The 22866-nt window shown below is 39.2% G+C and overlaps 1 protein-coding gene across 1 annotated transcript in view; it reads left to right on the top strand.

Annotated features, from left to right (window-relative positions):
- The window catches only part of tnpo3 (transportin 3), a 73047-nt gene that overhangs the window by 5624 nt on the left and 44557 nt on the right, over positions 1 to 22866 (top strand). The window contains exons 2-11 of the mRNA XM_043713950.1: positions 2246 to 2446; positions 4232 to 4305; positions 5888 to 6044; positions 9026 to 9169; positions 9272 to 9447; positions 13433 to 13571; positions 16254 to 16400; positions 17845 to 17952; positions 19125 to 19216; positions 22721 to 22860. Of these exons, the coding sequence (XP_043569885.1) occupies positions 2246 to 2446; positions 4232 to 4305; positions 5888 to 6044; positions 9026 to 9169; positions 9272 to 9447; positions 13433 to 13571; positions 16254 to 16400; positions 17845 to 17952; positions 19125 to 19216; positions 22721 to 22860 (1378 nt within the window). The remainder of the gene's footprint in view (positions 1 to 2245; positions 2447 to 4231; positions 4306 to 5887; positions 6045 to 9025; positions 9170 to 9271; positions 9448 to 13432; positions 13572 to 16253; positions 16401 to 17844; positions 17953 to 19124; positions 19217 to 22720; positions 22861 to 22866) is intronic.

Here is a 22866-nt window from a genome sequence, read left to right as displayed (position 1 = left end):
TCATTGCTTGGCTCTTAGGCACAGTAATCACTAGTTTGCCTCAAACGTCTTTTTCATAACTGTTTTGGTTTTGTTAGCCTAATGTCCTTTGTGGTATTACTTTGTGATATTGATATTTCATTGTGCTACTTGTGCAAATCTATTGTGTGTTATATTTACCTGCAGCTTTGATTTTACAAGTTGGTTGGCCTAGATTGGTCCTTCTGACAAAGCACCATTTACAGTAAACCTCCTGTATTTAGCCAAAAATGTAGTTCAGTCTTCTCCTTTTTGAAGGTGCCTTTACAGTTTCCTTCTGGTCTTCATGTGGCTGTTTGGCATTCCATTCTGATTCTCAGATTATCATGAATGTATACCAAGTTTATGCCATTGGAGGGTCCTAAATGGAGTAGAGTGGGAGAGGCCTCTCTTTGTTATACGAAGTTTGTAGTACAGCTGAAGGTTTTTGTTTCTCCTCCCTATTATTTGTTGTACTTTCTATTTTGTGGAAAAGAATGAAGATGGATTAGTTGGAAGAATTGAGTGATGAGAGCTATTGAATCCAACAGAATAAAGGAGTGAAATTATCCTGCAAACCCCAAAAGTCTGCTGGTGGTCATCTTCACCTCGGTTCCTGGGAGACTTGGGGAGCATTGTCATCCCATCCAGCATATTGATTCAGCTTCCGAACAGTTGACTTGGGAACCTCTTCCAGTCAGTACGTTGTACGACAGACTGAATATCTTGCATGGCAGTGCAGCTCCTTAAAATTAACTGAACTCTTTGCTCTTTGCCAGCCTGTATCTGACGGAATGATACTTTGAGTCTAACATGGCTACATCCCATGTTGAGTCCAAGCATCTTCCCTGTATGGGGAAAGAGGGAAATGGCTAAAGGAGAGTGAGGAAATATCTGAAGTAGATGTTTGAGCATTGACCATTACCTCAAGGAATCTGTGCAAAGAGAATGAATTTCACAGGGTCAAAAGTCACACCCCATGTGTACCAATGTTAAGCTTCCTCTTAGCAGTTTAGTAGAAACTTGGAAACATAAGGCTCTTTAGTGCATTGAGGATGTTTTGGCATTCAGAGAGATTATGGCTGGTTGGTGGGTGGCCTTCACCCCTTTGCACCTTTTGCTTAATAATTTTAAATTTGAGATTGCTAGGTCAATTCCTAAACTATGATCAAATGTTGTTTGTCATAGTGAGGTTCACATTTCTATCCTTTGTGTAAGAGTGTTTCTAAACTTCACTTCTGAGTGGTCTGACTGTGATTTGTCTTTAAGCTGTGTTCTCTTGTCCTAGATTTCCCAACCAGTGGAAATTGTTTCTCTGTTCTCATTTCCCAACAGTCCCTCCTAATATATTGAAAACTTAATTTAAAAACTTATGAAGTTATTTTGATTTTGAGAAGGTTCAGCCATTATCTATGCATGTACTAATGCAGTCCTGGAATAATTATGCAGTGCTGGTTTTTAATGAATAAATTTAACACAGAAACATTTAATGTTTTTCGCAACCTCTGGACCTTCCAGAAGCCTTTACAATCAATGCAGTATTATTTGATGTGTATAATTGAATAGATGTAGCAAACTTGGCAGTCAATGTTTGCACAGTAAGATCCAAAATTTTTTTTGCCATGTTTGAGCAATATTAACTTTACTGAAAGTAATGAGGAAAAGTATCAGTCAAGACATTTTGTTTGGAGTGAGATGATCGGTCCATCAGAATATTGGTTGAGACTGAGTGGCAATCTTGTGCTGACACCTTGATTTGTTTTCAAAGGATAATGACTTATATGTGCTGCATATTTGGTTATACTCCATTTGATTCTACCTTCATGGGTAACACACCAATTTGTATTTTGAATATGTTAATGCCACAATGTCATAATTTTGATATCAATACTTCAGATGTTGTTAAATTGCAAAAAAGGGTTTCCTAAAGTGATATGCTGTGAAAATAGAGCTCTGCAAATGAATTCAGTTTATTTTGTTGTAAATGTTTTTGGGATAAAATAGGAGCTGTTTAGGAACTTATTTACGACCTGAAACTACATTGGGGTGTGGGATTCTGACTGAATTGAGAGCTTTTCGATGCAAAAATAAAATGACTCGATTTAAAATGTTGTTTATTTCTCTGTTCTCACCCTCTCCTGCCCCCTCGACGCTGACCTTCCCCTACCATGATCCCGACCTCTCCCTTCCCCCTGTCTTGCCACACGCACACCCCCCCGCCCATCCCATCCCATCCCATCCCATTCAGATGTATGCCTGGGAAATTGCTGATCAGTTGCTGCAGTTGCAACAAGAGGTGGAGCTCTGCTATTTTGCAGCACAGACAATGAAGATGAAAATTCAGGCATCATTTAATGAACTTCCACCTGAAACGCATGCATCTCTGCGAGACTCGCTGCTCACCCACATTCAAAACTTGAAAGATGTGTCTCCTGTAATTGTTACACAGGTAAGTTCTTCTCCAACTTTTTTGGTGAGTTATCTTTAGTACAAGTGTTAATGGCGGCAATACTAGACAGTCTCATGGCTGTCACCCTTTCTCAAGAACTGATGCTTGCTTTTCTTCCTCATTTATCTGAAAACACTGTAAGGTTCCACTTTCCTCCTCCATTTATCCATTCAGTCAGTTTAGACTTTGTTTATGTTAAGGCCTCATCTGTTGACACCCATGTGAACTCTATGCTTTCCTTAAATTTGTGCATTTGCATGTAAGTGAAGTGGCTTTGAACTTTGGACAATTGTTAAGGAGACAGGGGAGGGCAGTGATGGGGAAAGAAGAGATCACTCCACTCATCTTCTTTACCCCTTGCTGTCTGGCCTCCTCTTCACAGTCACCCTAAGTTTAAAGATGGACATGTTTAAATGCACACATGTGACTTTAAGAAGTGCAGAGTGTGCATGCATTTTGTGTCAATAGACGCAACCAAAGGATAAACAAACAGGAGTATTGATTAAGAATTTTGAGCGCATGGATCCCAAATTGAAATTGAAAAGAAATATTATTCCACTCGGCATTCACTTTAGCTGCCCCCCTGCCAAAAAAATCGCATTTTAATTTAAATTTTGCAAGATTAATTTGAAGATTTTCTTACTGTACCCCTTTTAAGTGGCTGCTACCTTTTTAAATGTGGTTCTATTTGCTTTCTTTTATTGAGAGAAGTTAAAAAACGGACAGTTGGACAAAGATGTTGGTTGGTGGGAAGCAGATATGTAATGCTGAATTCTGTGAAAGTTTCTGCGATTAAGAAAAGGATCACACTTCATTTTGCTTATGACTGTATAACAAACTGAATCTCACTCTTATTGTGATGGACATGGTGACCTGAATGTGTTTCTCAGAGACCTGTTGTTCCACTGGAACTGGAACCAAGGTCTCCAATCATAGCTGTATTAAGATGCTCCAAAATTAGATTAGATTAGATTACATTACAGTGTGGAAACAGGCCCTTCGGCCCAACAAGTCCACACCGACCCGCCGAAGCGCAACGCACCCATACCCCTACATTTACCCCTTATTACCTAACACTAAGGGCAATTTAGCATGGCCAATTCACCTGACCTGCACATCTTTGGATTGTGGGAGGAAACCGGAGCACCCGGAGGAAACCCACGCAGACACGGGGAGAATGTGCAAACTCCACACAGTCAGTCGCCTGAGTCGGGAATTGAACCCGGGTCTCTGGCGCTGTGAGGCAGCAGTGCTAACCACTGTGCCACCGTGCCGCTCACTAATTAAAGAGCTGGATTTAAGAAGAATCAGATTGAACCACACGTTTTATAGGAACTTAATGCAAAAACTTCATAACAGTACTAATACAGAAGCAAAAAACTCTATTGTAACTTGAACAAAAAGGTGAAATACTGCAGACGCTGTATACCCATTGTATCTCTCACAATGTGAATCATTTCAATAAGGAACCTCAGTTCCTACTCAATTTCCTTCAGCAAAGGAAATAAAACTTCACAACACTCTGTAATTTCAACAGTAAACGCAAGTTACTTCGAGCAAAGAGTGAGTCTGTACAATCATTTGGACAAACCCTTAGTTTGATGTTGAATTGTGTTGTCAAATTCTCTCCATTCTGGGCTTGGCTGTTTTGGTTGACTTTACGATTGGATTAAGCTGCGGACAGAGACGTATATCAGAACTGATGATGGAAACATTGCAGCACCCTGAGAGTTTTATGGCAGGTTAAAATTTCTGAAACACCATTTGTTTCTCCCTTCTCTTTAGCTGGCACTGGCGATTGCAGATCTTGCCTTGCAAATGGCCTCGTGGAAAGGATGTGTGCAAATGCTAACTGAAAAGTAAGTGTCTATAGGTCTGGGACATGTTACTATAAATGTAGAAGATCTGCCTCGCTACTCCATACTAGTGAGCAAAGGACGGTCTTTTGGTTTCTCACGTTTTCTTCCCAAAGCCCAGAGCATTTCAGTAGGAAGATTGTTGGTAGCAGTAACCAGTTTCTGCATCTTGCACACCACCTCAGTACTTCCTGTCCTGTAATTTTCCAGGAGCATATGCATTAAGAGAATAAGCTAGTCAAAATAAGGCACTCCTCTATCATGTCATGGCTGACTGACTGACAGAAAGTAGAGGGTTGGGATAAATAGGTCCTTCTCTGATATGTGAACTGTAACTAGTGAAGTGCAGCAGGGTTCAGTTCTTGGACCTCAACAATTTATTGTTTATATAAATGATCTGCAAGCAGGGACAGAATGTAGCATTGCATAGTTCACAGATGATACTAAAATGGGTGCGAAAGCAGGTTTGAGCTGAGATAAAGCATTTGCAGATGGATATTGATAGGCTAGGAAAATGGGCCAGAATCCGGCATTTGGAGTTTAATGTGTATAAATGCAAGCTTATCCATTTTGGCTGGAGAAATATAAGGGTAATTTATTATTTAAATGGGAAGCAGATTAAGTGCAGAGGGATCAGGGTGTCCTTGTGCATGAATTGCAGTAAGTGGATATGCAGGTGTGGTATACAATAAATACAAACTGAATCTTGGCATTTATTGCAAAAGGTCTGGATTGTACAAATAAAGAAGTGTTGTTCCAATTATATAAGGCATTGGTGAGGCCTTATTGAGTTCCACTTTGGTCTCCAGCCTTGAGGAAGGATGAGGTGGCACTGGAGGCCGTTCAGAGGAGGTTCACAAGGTTGATTCTAGGGATGAAATGGCTGTCTTATGAGGAACAGTTGAATAGATTGGGCTTGTACTTGCTGCAGTTGAGATGAATGAGGGAGGATCTGATTGAGGTATGGAAAATGCTAAAGAGGATTGATTAAGGTGGATGTTTTACAAATGCTCCCCCTTATGAGACAGTCTAGAACAAGCTATCATAGGTATAAAGTAAGAGAAAGTAGGTTCAAAACTGAGATGAGAAACTATTTCTCTGAGGGTTGTGAATCAATGGAACTCAGTGCCCCATATGCAGAATCAATCAAGATTCAAGAAAGAAATAAATTGGTTTCTGATGAAAAGTGGAATAAAGGGCTATGGGGAGCATGCAGGAGAGTAGAGTGGAAACCAGGAAAAGATTAACCATGATCATGTTAAATTGTGGAGTAGGCTCGAAGGGCAGAATTGCCTACTCCTGTTCCTAATTCCTTTGTTCCTTTGAAGCATGCATTTTTGTCATAATGAGATCAAACTGGCAAAATATATTTTTATGCTGATAATACTAGAGAAATATGCTTTTGATTGGTTATGTTTAGGTCTCAAATTTTGTTCAGAAGGAAAAATTTAAATGTCGGTCAAGTTGTCATATCTTGTTTAGAGCAAAAATGCTGCCATGTCGTTTTCTATGTGCATGGGTAAATCAGCTGACAGTCTGCATTAATCACAGGTATGCCAATGACCCATAATGTATTCAATTTCAGGTATAGTAATGACCCATCATCCCTTTCTTTCCTGTTGGAAATCCTGACCGTCCTTCCAGAGGAGGTTCATAGTCGCTCTCTTCGAATAGGAGCCAACCGCCGCACAGAAATAATCGAGGATCTGGCGTACTCCTCGAGCACTGTGGTATCACTGCTGGTATGTACATAATGTTAATACCTAGTGGGGAAGAAATGACTAGATGGCGCACATTTCATTTTCCTCTTCTAACCATTTCCTCTCATCTGGTATCTTGTCATGTGAAGCAGAGACAGTGATTATCAGGAGGCTACTCAACTATAAAAGGGGTGGGGATATTTTAAGAAATGGAAATGCAAATCAGAACCAAGCTGTACCCTGTCTTTGCCTAATTTTTTCACCTTCCTTGACCTGACCAATGAGGTCAGTTGTGCTAACACAGCCGGCATGCTGTTTAAGATCAGCTAACAAATTTGTGGGGCTGTTTCACCTGTGGGATTCAGCCTGCAAGGTAAAGTTCTTTGTTTAGTTTCTATGCACTATCTGATCTGTCGCAATTAATCTTGGCATCCATTTTTTTCCAAAAGAAACGCTGGATCCAATACAAAGGCTTCTTAGCTCTCATATTTTTATATTTAAGTAATGTCTCTCATGTCCTGATGCCTTTGCTGCCAGAGAATTGCTTTCAACAGATACTATTGCATATAGGAAAAATAAAATCTTTAAATTGTGTTGCAAGATCAAGAGCTAAAGTGTGGGATAATGGCTAATTGGGATTTGATGAAAATTAAGGTGCATGCAGCAATGTTTTGGATGAACTTTTAATGACTTAACATCATTATTATCACATCCTTTCTTTGTCACATCTCCTCAAAAAGGGAAAGAAAAGTGAAGAACTCTGACTTCTCCAATATTTGCTCATGATTCAGTCTTTGGATTAAACAAGCAGCTGTTAAGCCCTCAGTTGCCAGGATGGATACATTATTTGGAGAGATGTTTTTGTGAAGAATACTACCCTTGACCTTTGTTCTCAGTGCCTGTGGTTTGCTGCAGTGAAACTTGCTTGATGCATGTGTGACTGAATTTGAATATGTTTGAATTTAATTGCCTGTCTAAACTAAACCTGGTCCTAAAATTACTTTGAGAAGTGGCATTGGAGGTGAGTATTGGGCTTTCCTCACAATGATGTATGCAGGGCTCATGTCTGACTGACTTAGTGAGTTCTCCAGATCTGGCAGGAATCTTTTAACTTCAAAGAAACTCTGTTCTTAAAAATAACAGTTCAAATGTTCTCCTTACCATTAATTCTCTATCTCTCCCATTTCCTTTCATAAGTTCATATTTCTCTTTACTATACAAAGGGTCTATTTCTAACTTTGCTCTGTGGAATTTGTTGTTTGATAGTTGAATAGGAAAGCACACATTATATTTTGCTGTGGCTGTGTGAAACAGTATATTATGTTGGAATAAGGAAAAATACAGTTAATGAAGTTGTTGTGGGGTCTTGACTAGCAGGAGCACCTTGTGCTGTGCAAGCTTAGGGATGTGTAGCCACGCATACAGAAAATCTGACTGTAATCTTTTGAAGATTGCAGTATGAGGTGTCGCAGATGCATGGCAAGTTCAGGGAGAATTGAAACATCCCATGGAGCAGAAGGGACTTTTCTCTTTTCCTGTCCATGCAGTAATCCCACCAATCAATAAGCTACCTCCATACTCATTGGAGAATTGATAAGAGGGAACTACTGAGTTTAGAGCCTTGATAAATTGCTATAGTATTAAATGACCAGACTGAAAACTTAAAACTTGAGATCACTAAACTTTTGGTCAACACCTTGGACCCATGTTCCTTCTGTCTGACATCCTTAACCATTAAATATTATAGAGATGCTCAAACCAGTTGTGGTGTCTCTATTTCTAGGAAGTCCTTACGAGTCCAGTTTGCAGATGATCCTATCAAAATTGAAAACAGTCTCTTAAGTAAAAGGATGAGGTGGTGTCTTAATTGAAATGTTTAAGATGACAAAAGGAGTTTATTTTAAACAGCAAGGGTTTATTTTGCAGGATAAAGAATCCAGAGTAAAAAAAAAAGTTGACCATAAAATTTTTACTAATAGTTCAATGGACTATAGTTCATAGTCAGAAAATCCCTTCTCCTGTGCCCTGAAAAGCTAAATCCCTGAACTTGCCATGCATCTGCGACACCTCATGCTGCAATCTTCAAAAGGTTACAGTCCGATTTTCTGTATGCGTGGGTACACATCCCTAAACCCCTGAGGCTCGGGTTTAGTTGAAAGTTCAAAACCGAAAATGTTAGATTTTTGTGAAGTATAGGTGTTAATAATTATGGAACCTTGAAGGGTAAATGTTTTATTACTCCCAAGTTTTAAATAAATGGAAGTAGGATACAGGTCGATTGTGATGTACCTGAATGATGTGGCAAATCCAAGGAAACTAAGAGATACTGTATAAATTCCTCCTTTTACCCAATGAATGGTAAGAATGAGGATTTGCTTGCACAGGGAATGTTTAAGGTGAACAGAATAGACAAATTGAAGGGAAAGTAGATATAAACACAAGGGAGAAGGGAATTGAGAGTTCCATCAATTGTTGGATGAGGAAGAATGCAAAAAGGCTAGTGTGTCTAAATGCTCGCATGGACTGGTTGTGTGGAATGGATCATTATTGTATGCTCGTCTTTTGAAGGGACTGGAGAATCCATCATATTGTATGTTTTTTGAAATCTTCCTGTTCTTTATCAGTTATGAGTGTGAGAATAGGATGATCTACAGCAGTGGTTGATCAACTTACCTAGTTCAAAATATTGAGACTCAGATAATTGCTGCGTTGAGGTATGGAAATTGCTGGCAGCAACTTTGAATCTGTAATTCCGGCAAGGATTCAGACTTAGTCATACAGCAGAGAAGCAGACTCTTTTGTCCACGTCAACCATTTTTCCTAAACTGAACGAGTCCAATTTACTCACATCCCTCCAAACCTTTCCTATTCATGTACCTGTCCAAATGTCTTTTAAATGTTGTAATTGTACCTGCCTGTACCATTTCCTGTAGCAGTTCATTCCATATGTGCACCATACTCTGTGAAAAACTTGCCCTGTATAAAGAAAAGCCATAATGTCTACCTCTTTTATTTTTCCCCAGGCAGCCTGTACAGAACGTAGCGGCAATGAGGAGAAGACTCTGATTAAGGTGTTCCGATGCTTGGGGAGTTGGTTTAACTTGGGTGTGTTGGACAGCAACTTCATGGCAAATAATCGACTGCTACTAATCCTCTTTCAGGTCTTGGTGAGTATTTTGGGGCTAAATGCACAGTTTTCTGGATAGAATCTTTGGCTGCTTCCTCCCAAGCTAAACTAAGAATTTTAATACAGTGTCTTTTTGTTTCAGCAATGTGATGATACCTCAACAAACCTGCATGAGGCTGCATCTGACTGTATCTGTTCAGCACTGTATGCCATTGAGAATGTAGAGACAACCCTACCTCTTGCTCTGCACTTATTCCAAGGTGTTTTAACTTTAGAATCTGCATATCACATGGCTGTAGCACGTGAGGATCTGGACAAGTAAGCATCTTGTAAATTTTATCATCATAAGGTTTTGCTTTGACATAATATTGACAGCAGAGCTTCCCATCTCTCTGAGGCACTCAATTGTCTCAATGTAAATTAGAGTGAAATAGATGTGGGCATGGTGGAAATTAAATTTAGTCTTGAATTTATTTTCCTCTATCTACATAGAGGCTGTACTAATTGTCCATGCCAATGAGATACCCTAAATTAATCCAGTCCCATTTGCCAGCACTTGGCCCATATCCCTCTAAATCTTTCCCATACCCATCCAGCTGCCTTTTAAATGTTGTAATTGTACCAGCCTCCACTACTTTCTCTGGCAGCTCATTCTGTACATCACCACCCTCTGCGTGAACAAATTGCCCCTTAGATCCCTTTTAAATCTTTCCCCTCTCACCTGAAATCTATGCCCTCTAGTTCTGGACTTGCCCCACCCAAGAGAAAAGACCTTGTCTATTTAACCTATCCATGTCCCTCATGACCTTATAAACCTCTATAAGGTCACCCCTGCGCATCCAGTGCTCCAGGGAAAACAGCCCTAGGCTATGCAGCCTCTCCCTATAGCTCAAACTATCCAACCCTGGCAAATCACTAAAAATAAGCTATTACTGTTGGCAAATAGAAATGATTGCTGTCTCTCATTGTGATATCAGATCAAACAATGGTATGAGCTGAGATTTAAGGCTGGTGATGACTGCAGCAATAAGGTGGACAAAACTTTTAGCAGATTGAGGGTATGAAGAGAAATTGGAAGATAAGTTATTGAATGTAATGTGCATTAAACAAAATTGACAGCAGAAACTATCATCAGTACAGTGCCACAACACAATCACTTGCCCCAATAAATCAGTAGATTGCATCATCCTGTTCCCCATTTCCTGAACTTGGCACATCTAGCAAATTGCCTTTAAGATGGTTGTGTTTGTGGCCAGCACCATTGTTAGGTGTAATACCGTGTGCATGTACTAAATTGGAGCATTGCTTTCAACTCTCAACCAGCAGCAACATACCACGAATTATAAATGAATGTAAATAAGATGACCAGGCCTAAATAAATTAAAATACATTTAGGAAGAGCCCTTCCAAGTGATGTGTTTTGAAATTTTGTGCATACCTTTTTCTCTCTTTTGATGAACTCTATGTACTTTACTGCTTTTTGTTTAGCAAATCACTGACATTAAAGTCCATCAGGTTTTCAAAGATAATGGCCTTAAGATACACCAAAGATATATTGTGGTTTGCAACTGTTTAAAAATGCATCAACTGTTTGAGAAGTGTCTTGAGAGCCACACTACCTTTACACGATAGGCTGCCTTTTACCAATGTCATGATGTTACAGGTGCAACTGGACATGCACAGCTGGATCACAGTGGCTACTTTTAATGGAAGCACCCATCTCCTTTGTTGGGAGTAAACAAAATGAGTCAGGATTAAATTTGTGTTGTGACTGGGAAAGGGAAAAAAAAACTAACTGGAGTCATAGAGCACGGAAGCAGACCATTCAATCTAATTCATCTGTGTCAACCAGACATTCCAATTTGACCTAGTCCCATTTGTCAGCAGTTGGCCCATATTCCTCAATCCTTCCTATTCATATGCCCATCCTGATGCTTTTTAAATGTTATAAATTGTACCGGCTTCCACACCACCTCTAGCAGCTTGTTTCATACATACACATTTTCTGTGTGAAAAAGTTGCCCCTTAGGTCCCTTTTAAATTTTTCCCCTCTCCCCTTAAACCTATACCCTCAAGTTTTGGACTCCCCTACCCTAGGTAAAAGCCCTTGACTATTCACCCCATCCATGCCACTCATGATTTCATAAACCTCTACAAGGTCACCCCTCAGCCTCTGATGCTCCAGGGCAAAAAGGCCCAGACTATTCAGTCTCTCCCTTTAATTCAAAACCTTCAGCCCTGCCAATATTCATATAAATCTTTATTGCACCCTCTCAAGTTTAACAACGACTTTCCTATTGCAGGAAGACCAGAACTATATACACAATTCTAAAAGTAACCTCACCAATGTCCTGTTCAGTCGTAACATGACATTCCAATTTCAGTGCTAAATGCACTGACCAATAAAGGCAAGTGTACATTTGTAACTCATTGGCCCATCTAATCAAGATCCCATTGTACTGAGATAACTGTCTACTACACCTCTGAGATTCTTCACTGTCTACGACTCCATCTATTTTGGTGTCATCCACAATCCAAATGGCTAGCTCACCCTGGATAACACGTGATATAACCTTGCTAACCAGTCTTCCATGCAGAGCCTTGTTGAAAGCCTTACTGAAGTCCATAGAGACAACGTCCACCACTCTGTCTCCTTGTCACTTCTTCAACAAAATTCAGTCTAGTTAGTGAGACATGATTTCCCATGCACAAAGCTGTATTGACTCTTCCCAATCAGTGTTTGACTTTCTAAGTACATGTAAATCCTGTCCCTCTGAATCCCTTCCAACAACTTATTCACCACTGACATCAGGCTCGACGGTCTGTAATTTCCTGGCTTTTCTTTACCACCTTGCTTAAATAATGGCACCGCATCAGCCACCCTCCAGTCTTCTGGTACCTCACTCATTGTTATCAATGAATCAAGTATCTTAGCAAAGGGCCCAGCAATCATTTCTCTAGCTTCCCACAAAGTTCCACCTGATCAAGTCCTGGGGATTTATCCACCTTTATGCATTTTAACATTTCCAGCACCACTACCTGTGTAATATGGACCCTTTTCAAGATATCATTGTTTATTTCTCCAAGTTTCCTAACTTACATGTCCTTCTCCACAGTAAATACTGACATGGAGTACTTGTTTAGTATCTCGCCCATCTCCTGCAGTTCCATATATAAATCACATCACTGTTTTTTAAAATAAGAATTCACTGATGTGGATGTTATTGGCTGGGACGGCATTTATTTCCCATTCTTGGTTGCCCATGAGTAAGTGGTGAGCTTTTTTTTTTGATCTTCTGCAATCCATGTAGTAAAGGTTAAGGAGTTCCAGGATTTTGACACGATGATGAAGGAATGACAGTACGGGTCTATATATGTGTAGTGGGATGCTTTGAGGGAGATACCTCCAAAGTAGTATTAAACATGGTGTCAATGATGGTAAGAGATCCAATATTATTTGGTTTCTCAGTCATGAGTTTGATGTCTTGCAATTCTTTGCATGGTGTAGTCATCCTTTCTTAATTCTCTTTGTGTGCTCTTTATATTTGTTCTTTTTCCTGATCTCACATTTTCAGTGATCTAGTGGTTGCATTACTGAACTAAACTAGTGATTCAGATCCAGCATTAGTAATTCATAGAATGATACTTAAATTATGCCATGGGTCTTAGCAAATTTGTATTCAGTTTAGAAACAAAATCTGTTATTGAAGTTGGCATTAGTATAGTGACAAAGACATTTTCATATTTTTCAAAAGGAAGGAACGTTTCCTTTTATTCTTTGTGCGTTAGGGGATGTGGGAAGGGAAACCTGTTATCTCTCCTGGTCTGTTCTATATGTGACTCCAGTTTTGCAACAATGTGATTATTAACTGTCCTCTGAAATGGCCTTGTGAGCCAATCTGTTAAATCACATCACTTTCCAGTATCAACTCGCTAACCTGCCAACAACACCACCATTCCAAGAATCAATTAAAAATGCAACTATTTATGCATGATTGTGCCATGTAGACCCTTCCTAATTAGTCTGAATGGGGAATTTTGGTTCTTGTTGCTCCAGTTTGTAAGCAGTAAACAAAATGTAGCACCCAACTCCTCCTGGGTTAAGACCAGCTAACTTGGAGTAAACTTTGTGTTTTGATTATCTTATCATATTGTGTTTCCAATTAACAGGGCATCAGGTTGCTGAACATACCATATTGCTCTCTAGACGTACTGTTCTGTCCTACCCTGATTGATTAATAATGGATTACTTTCATTTATCAGATTTTTCTCTGATCCTAATCTTCATTCTTTCTCTGCCCAGGGTTCTGAATTATTGTCGGATTTTTACTGAGTTATGTGAGACATTTCTAGAGACTATTGTACAGACCCCAGGACAAGGGCTTGGAGACCTGCGGACACTGGAACTGCTATTGATTTGTGCAGGGCATGCGCAATACGAGGTATGGAGATAGGCTTGGTCACAGTGTGATGGGAAAATCCTGGCAATTATGTTAGTTTTGACTGGTTGCACTGTAACCTTCTTCTCTTCTGAAGGCATAAGTCTCTGATGGATGTATTTTCAGCTGCTCTTCTGTTCCCAGCTGAGGGGCAAGGTTGAGAATGGTGGCAAAGTGTTGGGGCTTTCAATTTTAATCACATTTAATTCATCCTTATCTGATGGGCACCCCAGCAGAGGACCATTTGTTGAGTGAACCTGATGAACATTTTTTATTCTACCCTTAGTAATGAATTATTATGCATTTCCCAAGTTAACTTCTTACAGAATAGTGACTGACACTCAAAACATGGAGGTGAACACTGAACCATGGAAATTCGAAACCTTTACTTTGAAGTAAAGCTTTCCTGTGTGTCCATTTTAGATGTGTACTTACAATCAAACTTGTAATTAATTGTGTAGTCCCTTTTGACTTCAGAGCAATTTAAAGTGTTTTTCAGCCAGTTGTAAGGTGTGGTCACTCTTGTATTGTTGAAATATGGGGATCAAGTTGCATGCAGCAGGTTCCACAAACAGCAATGAGAAAAATGACCGGATAACCTTTTAGTGATGTTTATACTTAGCAGGACAGGAAGACTCAGCACAAACATGGCAATTCAGAAACAACTTTATATAGTGCTTTTAGCATAGTAAGATGTCCCAGAGCATTTCACAAGATGGTATAAAGCAATGTCTGACATCAAGCCACCTATTAGGATACGTAACCATCTCAAGGGCAGCACGGTGGCTCAGTGGTTAGCACAGCTACCTCAGAGTGCCAAGGACATGGGTTCAATTCCAGCTATGGGTGACTGTGTGGAGTTTGCACATTCTCCCCATGGAGAAAGTGAGGACTGCAGATGCTGGAGATCAGAGCTGAAAAATGTGTTGCTGGAAAAGCGCAGCAGGTCAGGCAGCATCCAAGGAGCAGGAGAATCGGCGTTTCGGGCATAAGCCCTTCTTCATTCTCCCCATGGCTGTGCTCCTCTGGGTTTCCTCTGGGTGCTCCAGTTTCCTCCCAGAGTCCAAAGATGTGCAGGTTAGGTGAATTGGCCGTGCTAAATTACCCGTAGTGTTTAGGGATGCTAAGTGCATTAGTTAGGGGGAATGTAGGATTAATAGGGTTGGGGAATGGGTGTGTGTCAGTGTGGACTTGTTGGGCCAAATGGCCTGTTTCAAACTAGGAATTCTAGAAATTCTATAACCAAAAAACTCACTCCTGGAAGCAGCTTTTAAGGAATATTTTTAAAAAAGCTAGGAAAGTGGAGGTTTAGAGAGAAATTCCACAGCTTAAGATGTTGGTATCTGAAAGCAGTAACACTAGGAGGGGAGCAGCGTAGGTCAGAGTTGCTCAGAAAGCCAGAGATGATTTAGAAATGAGAAGTTGCAAGACCATGGGAATCGTGAGGTCATGGAACGATTTGAAAAATGAATGACTGTTTTAATTCTGGGAATCTTTCTTAACGAGAAGTCCATCTAGTTCATTGACTACTGAAGTAATTGGTGAGTAGGACCTTTTTGCAGGAAGAACATGGATAGTACAGTTTTCAATATCCTCCATTTTAAAGAGGAAAGAATGTGAGAGGGTAGCAAACTGTGTTAAAATAATCAAGTCTCTTGGAAACAAAATTTATATGAGAGAATTTCAAAAACAGATGAGCTGAGACAGAGGCAGAGTTGGGCAAAGTTACAGAAGTTTTATTGATGTTTCAGATGTGATCAGAAGCTCACTCTAGTGTCAAATATGACATCGTAGTTTAGAAGAGCCTGTTCAGCCTCAGGTACCTGACCGGATGAGTGATAGAGTCAGTGACTTGGTGTGGCGTTTGTAATGGGAGTGCAAAATAGTCGATCTTGTCAATAATTAATTGCAGAGCTGAATGTTAAACAGAAAGTCTGATAGTGTAGAATCTGTGGAGGTGTTGCAAGTGGTGATGCTGAAGTAACGTTTGGTGTCTTCCACCTACATGTGGAAACATCGTTTTTAGGTGATGTGCAAGGGTAATATGCAAATGAGAAAGTAGATAAGACCAAGGATGAATCCTTTAGGAATTACCTGTGGTTCAAATACAAGAGTAGGAAAGGAAACAGATTATGGTGTACTGAAGTTGAGTTTTATCTGGAGAGAACTTTGAGTTGTGTAACCAAGAGCTTGTATTAATAGAGCAACTTTTTAAATCACTTTAGCTGCTATTCTATCCAAAAAGGCAGCAACCATTTTAAATACTCTAAGATTCCACCAACAGCAAATGAGACCTGATAGGATAATCTGATTTTTGATTGTTCAGTGTTGTGCTTGGGGAAATTTTTTTTGTTGAACTGTTCCAACAGATTACTTGCATCCACCTAAAAAGATGACCAGTGCTAAAGATGATAACTCCAACAATGTGACATTCCCTCAGTCCCATTTTGAATTCTAGATTGTCCAGCTTCTAAGAGCTGAAACACAGGTGGTTACAAAATTCTCACTGTTAGAAATTGAGAAGTAAGGATGTCCCAGTGATCAGGAAGTGGATATCTTAAGTAATGTTCACGGCTTATTTAACCTTTTCCTAAATTATCTAATTTTGTGATTTTTGAAGAACTATAAACTGTCATTAGACTGTCTCTAGTTCTCTTGATTACTGAATCATTTCTGTTTATTCAGGTGGCAGAGATTAGCTTTAACTTCTGGTATAGATTGGGCGAACATCTCTACAAAATGAATGACCCATCTCGTCATGCTGTCTTTCGTCCATACATTCAGCGATTGCTTCATGCCCTGGCTCGACACTGCCAACTAGAATCAGATCATGTAAGATTTTCAGAAGTTCGTCCATGACTTTTTTTTTAAAACTGGAGTAGCCTTCTGAGCTGGTCTATTGATGGAATCTAAGTGAAGGAGCATGATATGCGTGTTCATAACCAGTAGCAACAGAATGCTGTGATGTGGGTGATCTGGAGATATGGTATCTTTACAGCATTCAAGAAACTGGTTACATAATGTCAGTAGGTTTCCATTTATATCCCCATTCGTCTTCCAAATTGGTGTCTTTATCACTGAGCCAAAGTGCTGAGTGTTTAGGTACAATTATGGGGCATAAACAGCAGCGCTAAACTTGATTCTGTGCTCAACCAATATCTGAATTGATCAGTTTCCAATAGGGGATCACTTTACTTGATCAGCAGCTGAGAAGACTTCAATGTTTTTGCTTTCATACCATTTCCAGAATTATTAAAAAGAATTGTCTGTCCCTCTTGATTCAACAGTGTTAATGGATCTAAATTCAGAATTACTTTAACTCCATGACCTGGTGAGAACTTTGTAGTATTTAAAAAGAAAGCTCATAGGGAATAACACACTGACAGGTGCATCTGAACAATGAGTAAAATGTCTTTGGCAATTAGAGGGATGGTAATCTTACCAGCTAGTTCTTCTCTGCTTCCCAGTAAAACCAATTAATTTTCCACAGGGTCCAGTGGCTCATGTGCAGTATCAGGTGAGTAAATCTGGAGGGGCAGCAGAATAAGTGATTGTAATATAAGATAGACAAATTTTAAAAAATTATCTTTGGATAAAAAGGTAGCGCACATAGATGATTTCAGAAGATGAAATGGATACCAGTAAGGGATAGAGTGTACATGTTGAAGTAGATTGAATTTTGTTTATATTCACTTGTGGGACATGGGCATCACTAGCAGGCCAGCATTTATTGCCTGTCCCTAGCTGTCCTTGAACTAAGTGGCTTGCTAGGCCATTCAGAGGGTTGTTGAGAGTCAACCACATTGCTGTGGTCTGCAGTCACATGTAGGTGAGACCAGGTGAGGATGCCAGATTTACTTTCCTGAAGGTATTTAGTGAGCCAAATGAGTTTTTCCAATAATTGGTAATGGTTTCATGGTTGTCAGTAGATTCATAATTCCAGATTTTTAAAATTTGAATTCAAATTCCATGGTGGGATTCAATCCCACATCGCTAGAACATTAGCTGAGTTTCTGGATTAATAGTCTACCACTAATACCAGTGGGCCATTGTTTCCCCAAATAGGTGGGATGGAATCTATGATAGTATAAGATTGTATAAGGAGATTAAATAGATAGGTAGTGTTATTATTCTAACTCTTGCTCTAGTAAAAACTTGTGAATTTATATCTGTGTCCTTTAATCCTTTCAACCTATGCCCAAGATATTTAGCTTGTTCATTTCCGTCTTGGGAACCTTTTATTATTTAAAGTCTGTGCCGACTGTTTTATCTACAGGAAGGAATTCCAGAAGACTCTGATGATTTTGGGGAGTTCCGGATGAGGGTGTCTGATCTTGTGAAGGATGTGATATTCCTGGTTGGTTCGATGGAATGTTTCACGCAGGTGACGCAAGTTTCAGAAAGAATCTGAACGTGGATTATAATTTAGTAGGACTAGTATTAAGTGCACTCTAAATTTGACTCCTGAATGTACTGACCTCTGTCCAGGCAAAATTCAATAGTTGCTGCATGCTATGCAGTAATTTTGCAAGTTGATTTCCCCTTTCATTTGTTAGTGCAAACCATGGGTGCCGTGGTGACTGAACCGGAACCTTGTCCTGGCCAGATGTCTAGGCTTTTCCTGTCCGGGACCTATTGGTTAACAGCTAGCGTTCTGGCTCACATACATAAGATGCAATGGTGAGGCTCTGGTAAAAACCTATCATGAGTGGAATAAATTATCAGGAGTCAGAACATTCAGAAAAGTAAGTTGAAAATGAAGAAGAAAAATTCCCCCTGAAGTGAATATAGCTCAAAATGACACAATGAATCATGAAGCTTTTTCATTTACAGTTTTAACAGCCATTTATAATAATGTTTAGTACTCACTTCACTTGAAGCAAAAATAGAATTTTAACATTGTTGTTCTGAGGTCCAAGTGTGTTCAGAGAGAGTTTGTATTTGCTGTATAAAACCATTTGGTGGATGATCAGGCAGAGTGAGTACAATCTAAGGATTACATGGATGAATGAAGTACGTATTAATGTAACTGTGATATTTATTTATATGCTACTTTACTTCTCAGAATTGCAGTCAGGTAAATGTTATACAAAGCTAAAGGAGACTAGAGAACAGGTGATCAAGAGATAATTTTAAAGGAACAAGAAAGGACAATAGAGAAGCAGAGAGATTTAAGGAAGGAATTCTAGAGCTGAGAGGACAAAAAAACATAGATAAAGGAAATAGTGGATGCAATAAAAGGTCAGAATTGGACCACCGCTGAAGACTTGGAGCATAGTAGGCCTAGACATACTTGTGGATGGCAACTATATAGATGACGACTAGAATCCAATTTAGAATGAAGCATATATGAGCTTTGAAAAGTGCATTGTGAGCAAAATAGTCTTTATCCATTTCATTGTTTTTCAAATCGTGAAATAATTAACTGGGATGCTGATCTAATTGAATAGTGGAATAGTCTCGATGGATTGAATAGCCTATACTATTCTCAGTTCCTAGGTACTTTTGTATATGTTTCTATAAAATAATATTGGAATGTATTATTGATCTTCAAAGCTCTATTCCACATTGAAAGACAGTGGGCCATCCTGGGAGATCACTGAAGCTGTCCTTTTCATCATGGCTTCCATAGCGAAGAGTGTAGATCCGTAAGTAATTGGAAAATAAATAACATTAAACAATTCTGAAAATGTCATGACAAACAACATTCGTTTTGAAACATTGTACTGCACCCCAAACAAGTATATATTATTTTCTTTGCTTGCATTTTTAACATTTTTTTCATTTCTCCCTTGATTACAGCTGATTCTGTTTCAAGACACTCGTACCTCATTTCACTCACCTTTTGTCCCCCCTTCATTTTTGATGCTGTTCTTGAATTCATACACCATTAGTAATACACTTTTAGGATTGAATTAAAGATTCTTTTCTTGTAACTTGTTTGGGTAACTTATTTGGGTGAAAATATTTTACCTTTCTTACTCTAAACTAGTTTTTAACTTGTGTCTCCTAGCATTTAAACCCAATGACCCAGTGATCAACTTGCTGAAATCAGGTTTAAGTCAGTCAGTTCACAACCTCTTAAGGCTTTATTAGGTTAACATGAAGTTTCCTGTAGTTCAGAAGAAAGGAAGAGGAAGTCTGTATAGAATTGCAGCATTGTTACAGTACAGAAAAAGACAACTTAACCTTCATGTCACTGGAATCAATTATAAAGACAGAATGGAGAAGTTTGTACTGTTTTTCTTGGAAAGAAAAAGATCAAGCGGTAATCGCATATCAGATCACAGCAGACAAAACTGTTCTCGATCATAAACACATCAAGATCAAAACTTCATGTGAGCCTAATAAAGCCTTAAGCGGTTGTGAACTGATTTACATCTAATTTCAACAAGTTGATCACAGGGTCATCTGGTTTAAATGCTAGGAGACAAGTTAAAAATTAATTTAGAGTAAGAAAGGTAAAATATTTTCACCCAAATAGTCAGAGTCTTGAAACAATCCAGCGACATTGTGCCAAACCCCTGCCCTTAGCTCATAACCCTGCACATTATTCCTGTTTAAATCATCATCTAATGTGTTCTTGAATGTGCCAATTGAATCTGCCTCCATCGCGCTTCTGGGCAGTGTATCTCAGACCTGAACCATTCGCTGCATGAAAAAGTTTCTTCTCACTTTGCATTTACTTTGTTTGAAAATCACTTTAAATCAGCACCCTTTTGATCTTGATCGAGAACAGTTTTGACTGCTGTGATCTAATATGTGATGACATGTTGACCTTTTTCTTTCCAAGAAAAACAGTTCAAACTTCTCCATTTTGTCTTTGTAATTGATTCCAGAGCTCAGGCACTTCACTCATAGAATTCATAGAATCACTGACTCCCAGTAGCAGCACTGTGACCAATCCATAAGATGCACTGCAGAATTGACTGAGATTCCTTTGACAGCACAGCACCTTTTCATACCCATGACCACCACCATCTCGAAGGACAAGGGCAGTACATGAGAATACTATGTAGTTCCCTTCTTCCCATGTAAGTTACTGCCCAAGCCACTCACCATCCTGACTTGAAAATGTATTGCTGTTCCTTCAGTGTTGATCAGTCAGAATCCTGGAACTTCTTTCCTAACAGAACTGTTGGCTACGCCAAACGGACTTCAGCGGTTCAAGAAAGCAGTTAGAGATGGGTTTTAATTGCTGGCCCATCTAGCGAAGCCCACACATCCCATTAACCAAAAAATCTTGTAAACCTCTTCTGCAGTGTCTCTGTCCATGTGTGATACCCAAATTGTAAATAATATTGTAGCTCAGCTCTAACACTTACCTTTTAATGGAAAACAAAAATTGTAGATTCTGGAAAATTAATACAAAAGTAGAAATAGCTTACCTACCTCAGTAGGTCTGGCAGCATCTTTTAGAGAGAAAACAGCGTCAACATTTTAGGTCCAGTGACCGTTCTTCAGAACACAGTTAACCCTACTTTCTTTCCATAGATGCTGTTAGACCTGCTAAGATTTTCCAGCAATTTGTTTTTATTTAAGATTACCTTGTCCAGATTCAGCATAACCTCCCTGCTGTTGTACTCTTTGCCATTATTAATAAATTCTAGAGTACTGTACTCTTTACTAACCACATCTCCAGCTATCATGACACCTTTGTGCACATGTACACCCAGGTCTCTCTGCTCTTACACAACCTTTTAGAGATATTTTGACAGCATTTTATATGGTTTCTCCATGTTTTTTCTAGCAAAATGCATAATCGCTCAGTTCTCTACATTGAACATTATTGTATACCTATACCACCAACTCCAAGAACTGTCAAAGTCCTGTTTAAGTTCTACACTATCCTCTGTTTACAATGTTCCCAAGTTTTGTCATTCATCAACTTGGAAATAGTCCCCTACACTCAATGATGTAGATCATTAACAGAAATCAACAAAAGCAAGGAACCCAATAGCAATCCCTGGAGAACTCCACCACAAATTTCCTTCACCCATTAACCATTGTTCTGTTTCCTATGATTCAGCCACTTGCTTTATAAAGTAAGAGATTTTTTTTTCCCTATAGTACACCTGTTTTCTAAGAATAAGATCTCATTGTTAGTTTTATATATCATATTCCTGATCAATGTCGCATGATTATAGGTTGAATTGCATAACTATGTAGATGATAGTTGAAGAGAGCTGTGTGTTCAAGATGTTTGAATGGGAGCCAAGAAGGCACTTTAAATTTGCCATGGTGGAGCTGCCCTCCACTTGAATACCATGCTACTGGTTGTGTGGATTTCACAGTAGTTTCTGGACAAGACAGCTCACTTCTCTGGTGAGAAATTGTGCGCTTTGGAACTGTTAGTAAGATAATCCTAAGAAAATTAAGGTTTGTTTCTAATAGTTTTTGCTCAATTGATATTTCTTTGCCTCTCTAATATCAAAGGTGGCATGTGATGTGAGTCTTGCTGGTAGAGCCATCATTTGTTATCCATCCCTAATTACACTTTGGAATGTGGTGTTAAGTCACGTTCTTGAACTACTGAAGTCATGTAATGTAGCTACTGGTGTCAGAAAGGGACTTTAAGTATTTTTATCTAACAACAACTAAATGGCTGTTTAGTTCCACTGGGTTAGACTGATGTGTGGTTTCAAGGACAACTTGCAGTTGGTGGTATTCTCATGCATGGTGATATTCCCTTCCCTCTCTCTTGGTCCTGCTTCCAAGACTTGTACTCAAAGTCTGCATTTACACATCAGTGCAACGTTCAGAGTATGCTACTTTCTCATAAGACCCACTCAAGATCTTTTATGTAGTGTTCTCTTTGTTCTCCTGTACAGTAAGATGGTACATAAAAGATCTTGTCTTGCTATTCAAAGAGTAGTTATGAGTCCTCCTCCTAATCTCTTCCTCAACCAAGATCTGGTCACCGGTCTACTTGCTGTTTGACCAACTTGTTTGAAACATTTTGCTCCTTCTCCCTACCTAATTTATACTGACCGTGTCAGAAAATTTGGTGTATCTGGTGAGCGTTGGTAGTTTTTGAGACTCGTTGAGATATTTAATAATCAGCATACTTATATGACTATTGCAAAAGATTAGATGTACAAAAACAAAATGCCTGTTTGCTTACATAATTCGTGGGTTTTTTTTTGTTTCAGTGATAATAATCCTACCTTGGCTGAAGTGCTTGAAGCTGTAGTTCACCTCCCAGACACTGTGCACATGGCAGTCCGATTCACTAGCATTGAACTGGTTGGAGAACTGAATGAAGTCGTTGATAGAAATCCCAGATTTTTAGGTGTGT

Source organism: Chiloscyllium plagiosum, chromosome 23 (assembly GCF_004010195.1).
Source record: "Chiloscyllium plagiosum isolate BGI_BamShark_2017 chromosome 23, ASM401019v2, whole genome shotgun sequence".
Classification (NCBI taxonomy): Eukaryota; Metazoa; Chordata; class Chondrichthyes; order Orectolobiformes; family Hemiscylliidae; genus Chiloscyllium; species Chiloscyllium plagiosum.
The sequence above is the reverse complement of the archived record's forward strand: the minus strand, read 5'-3'. Positions and strand labels throughout refer to the sequence as shown.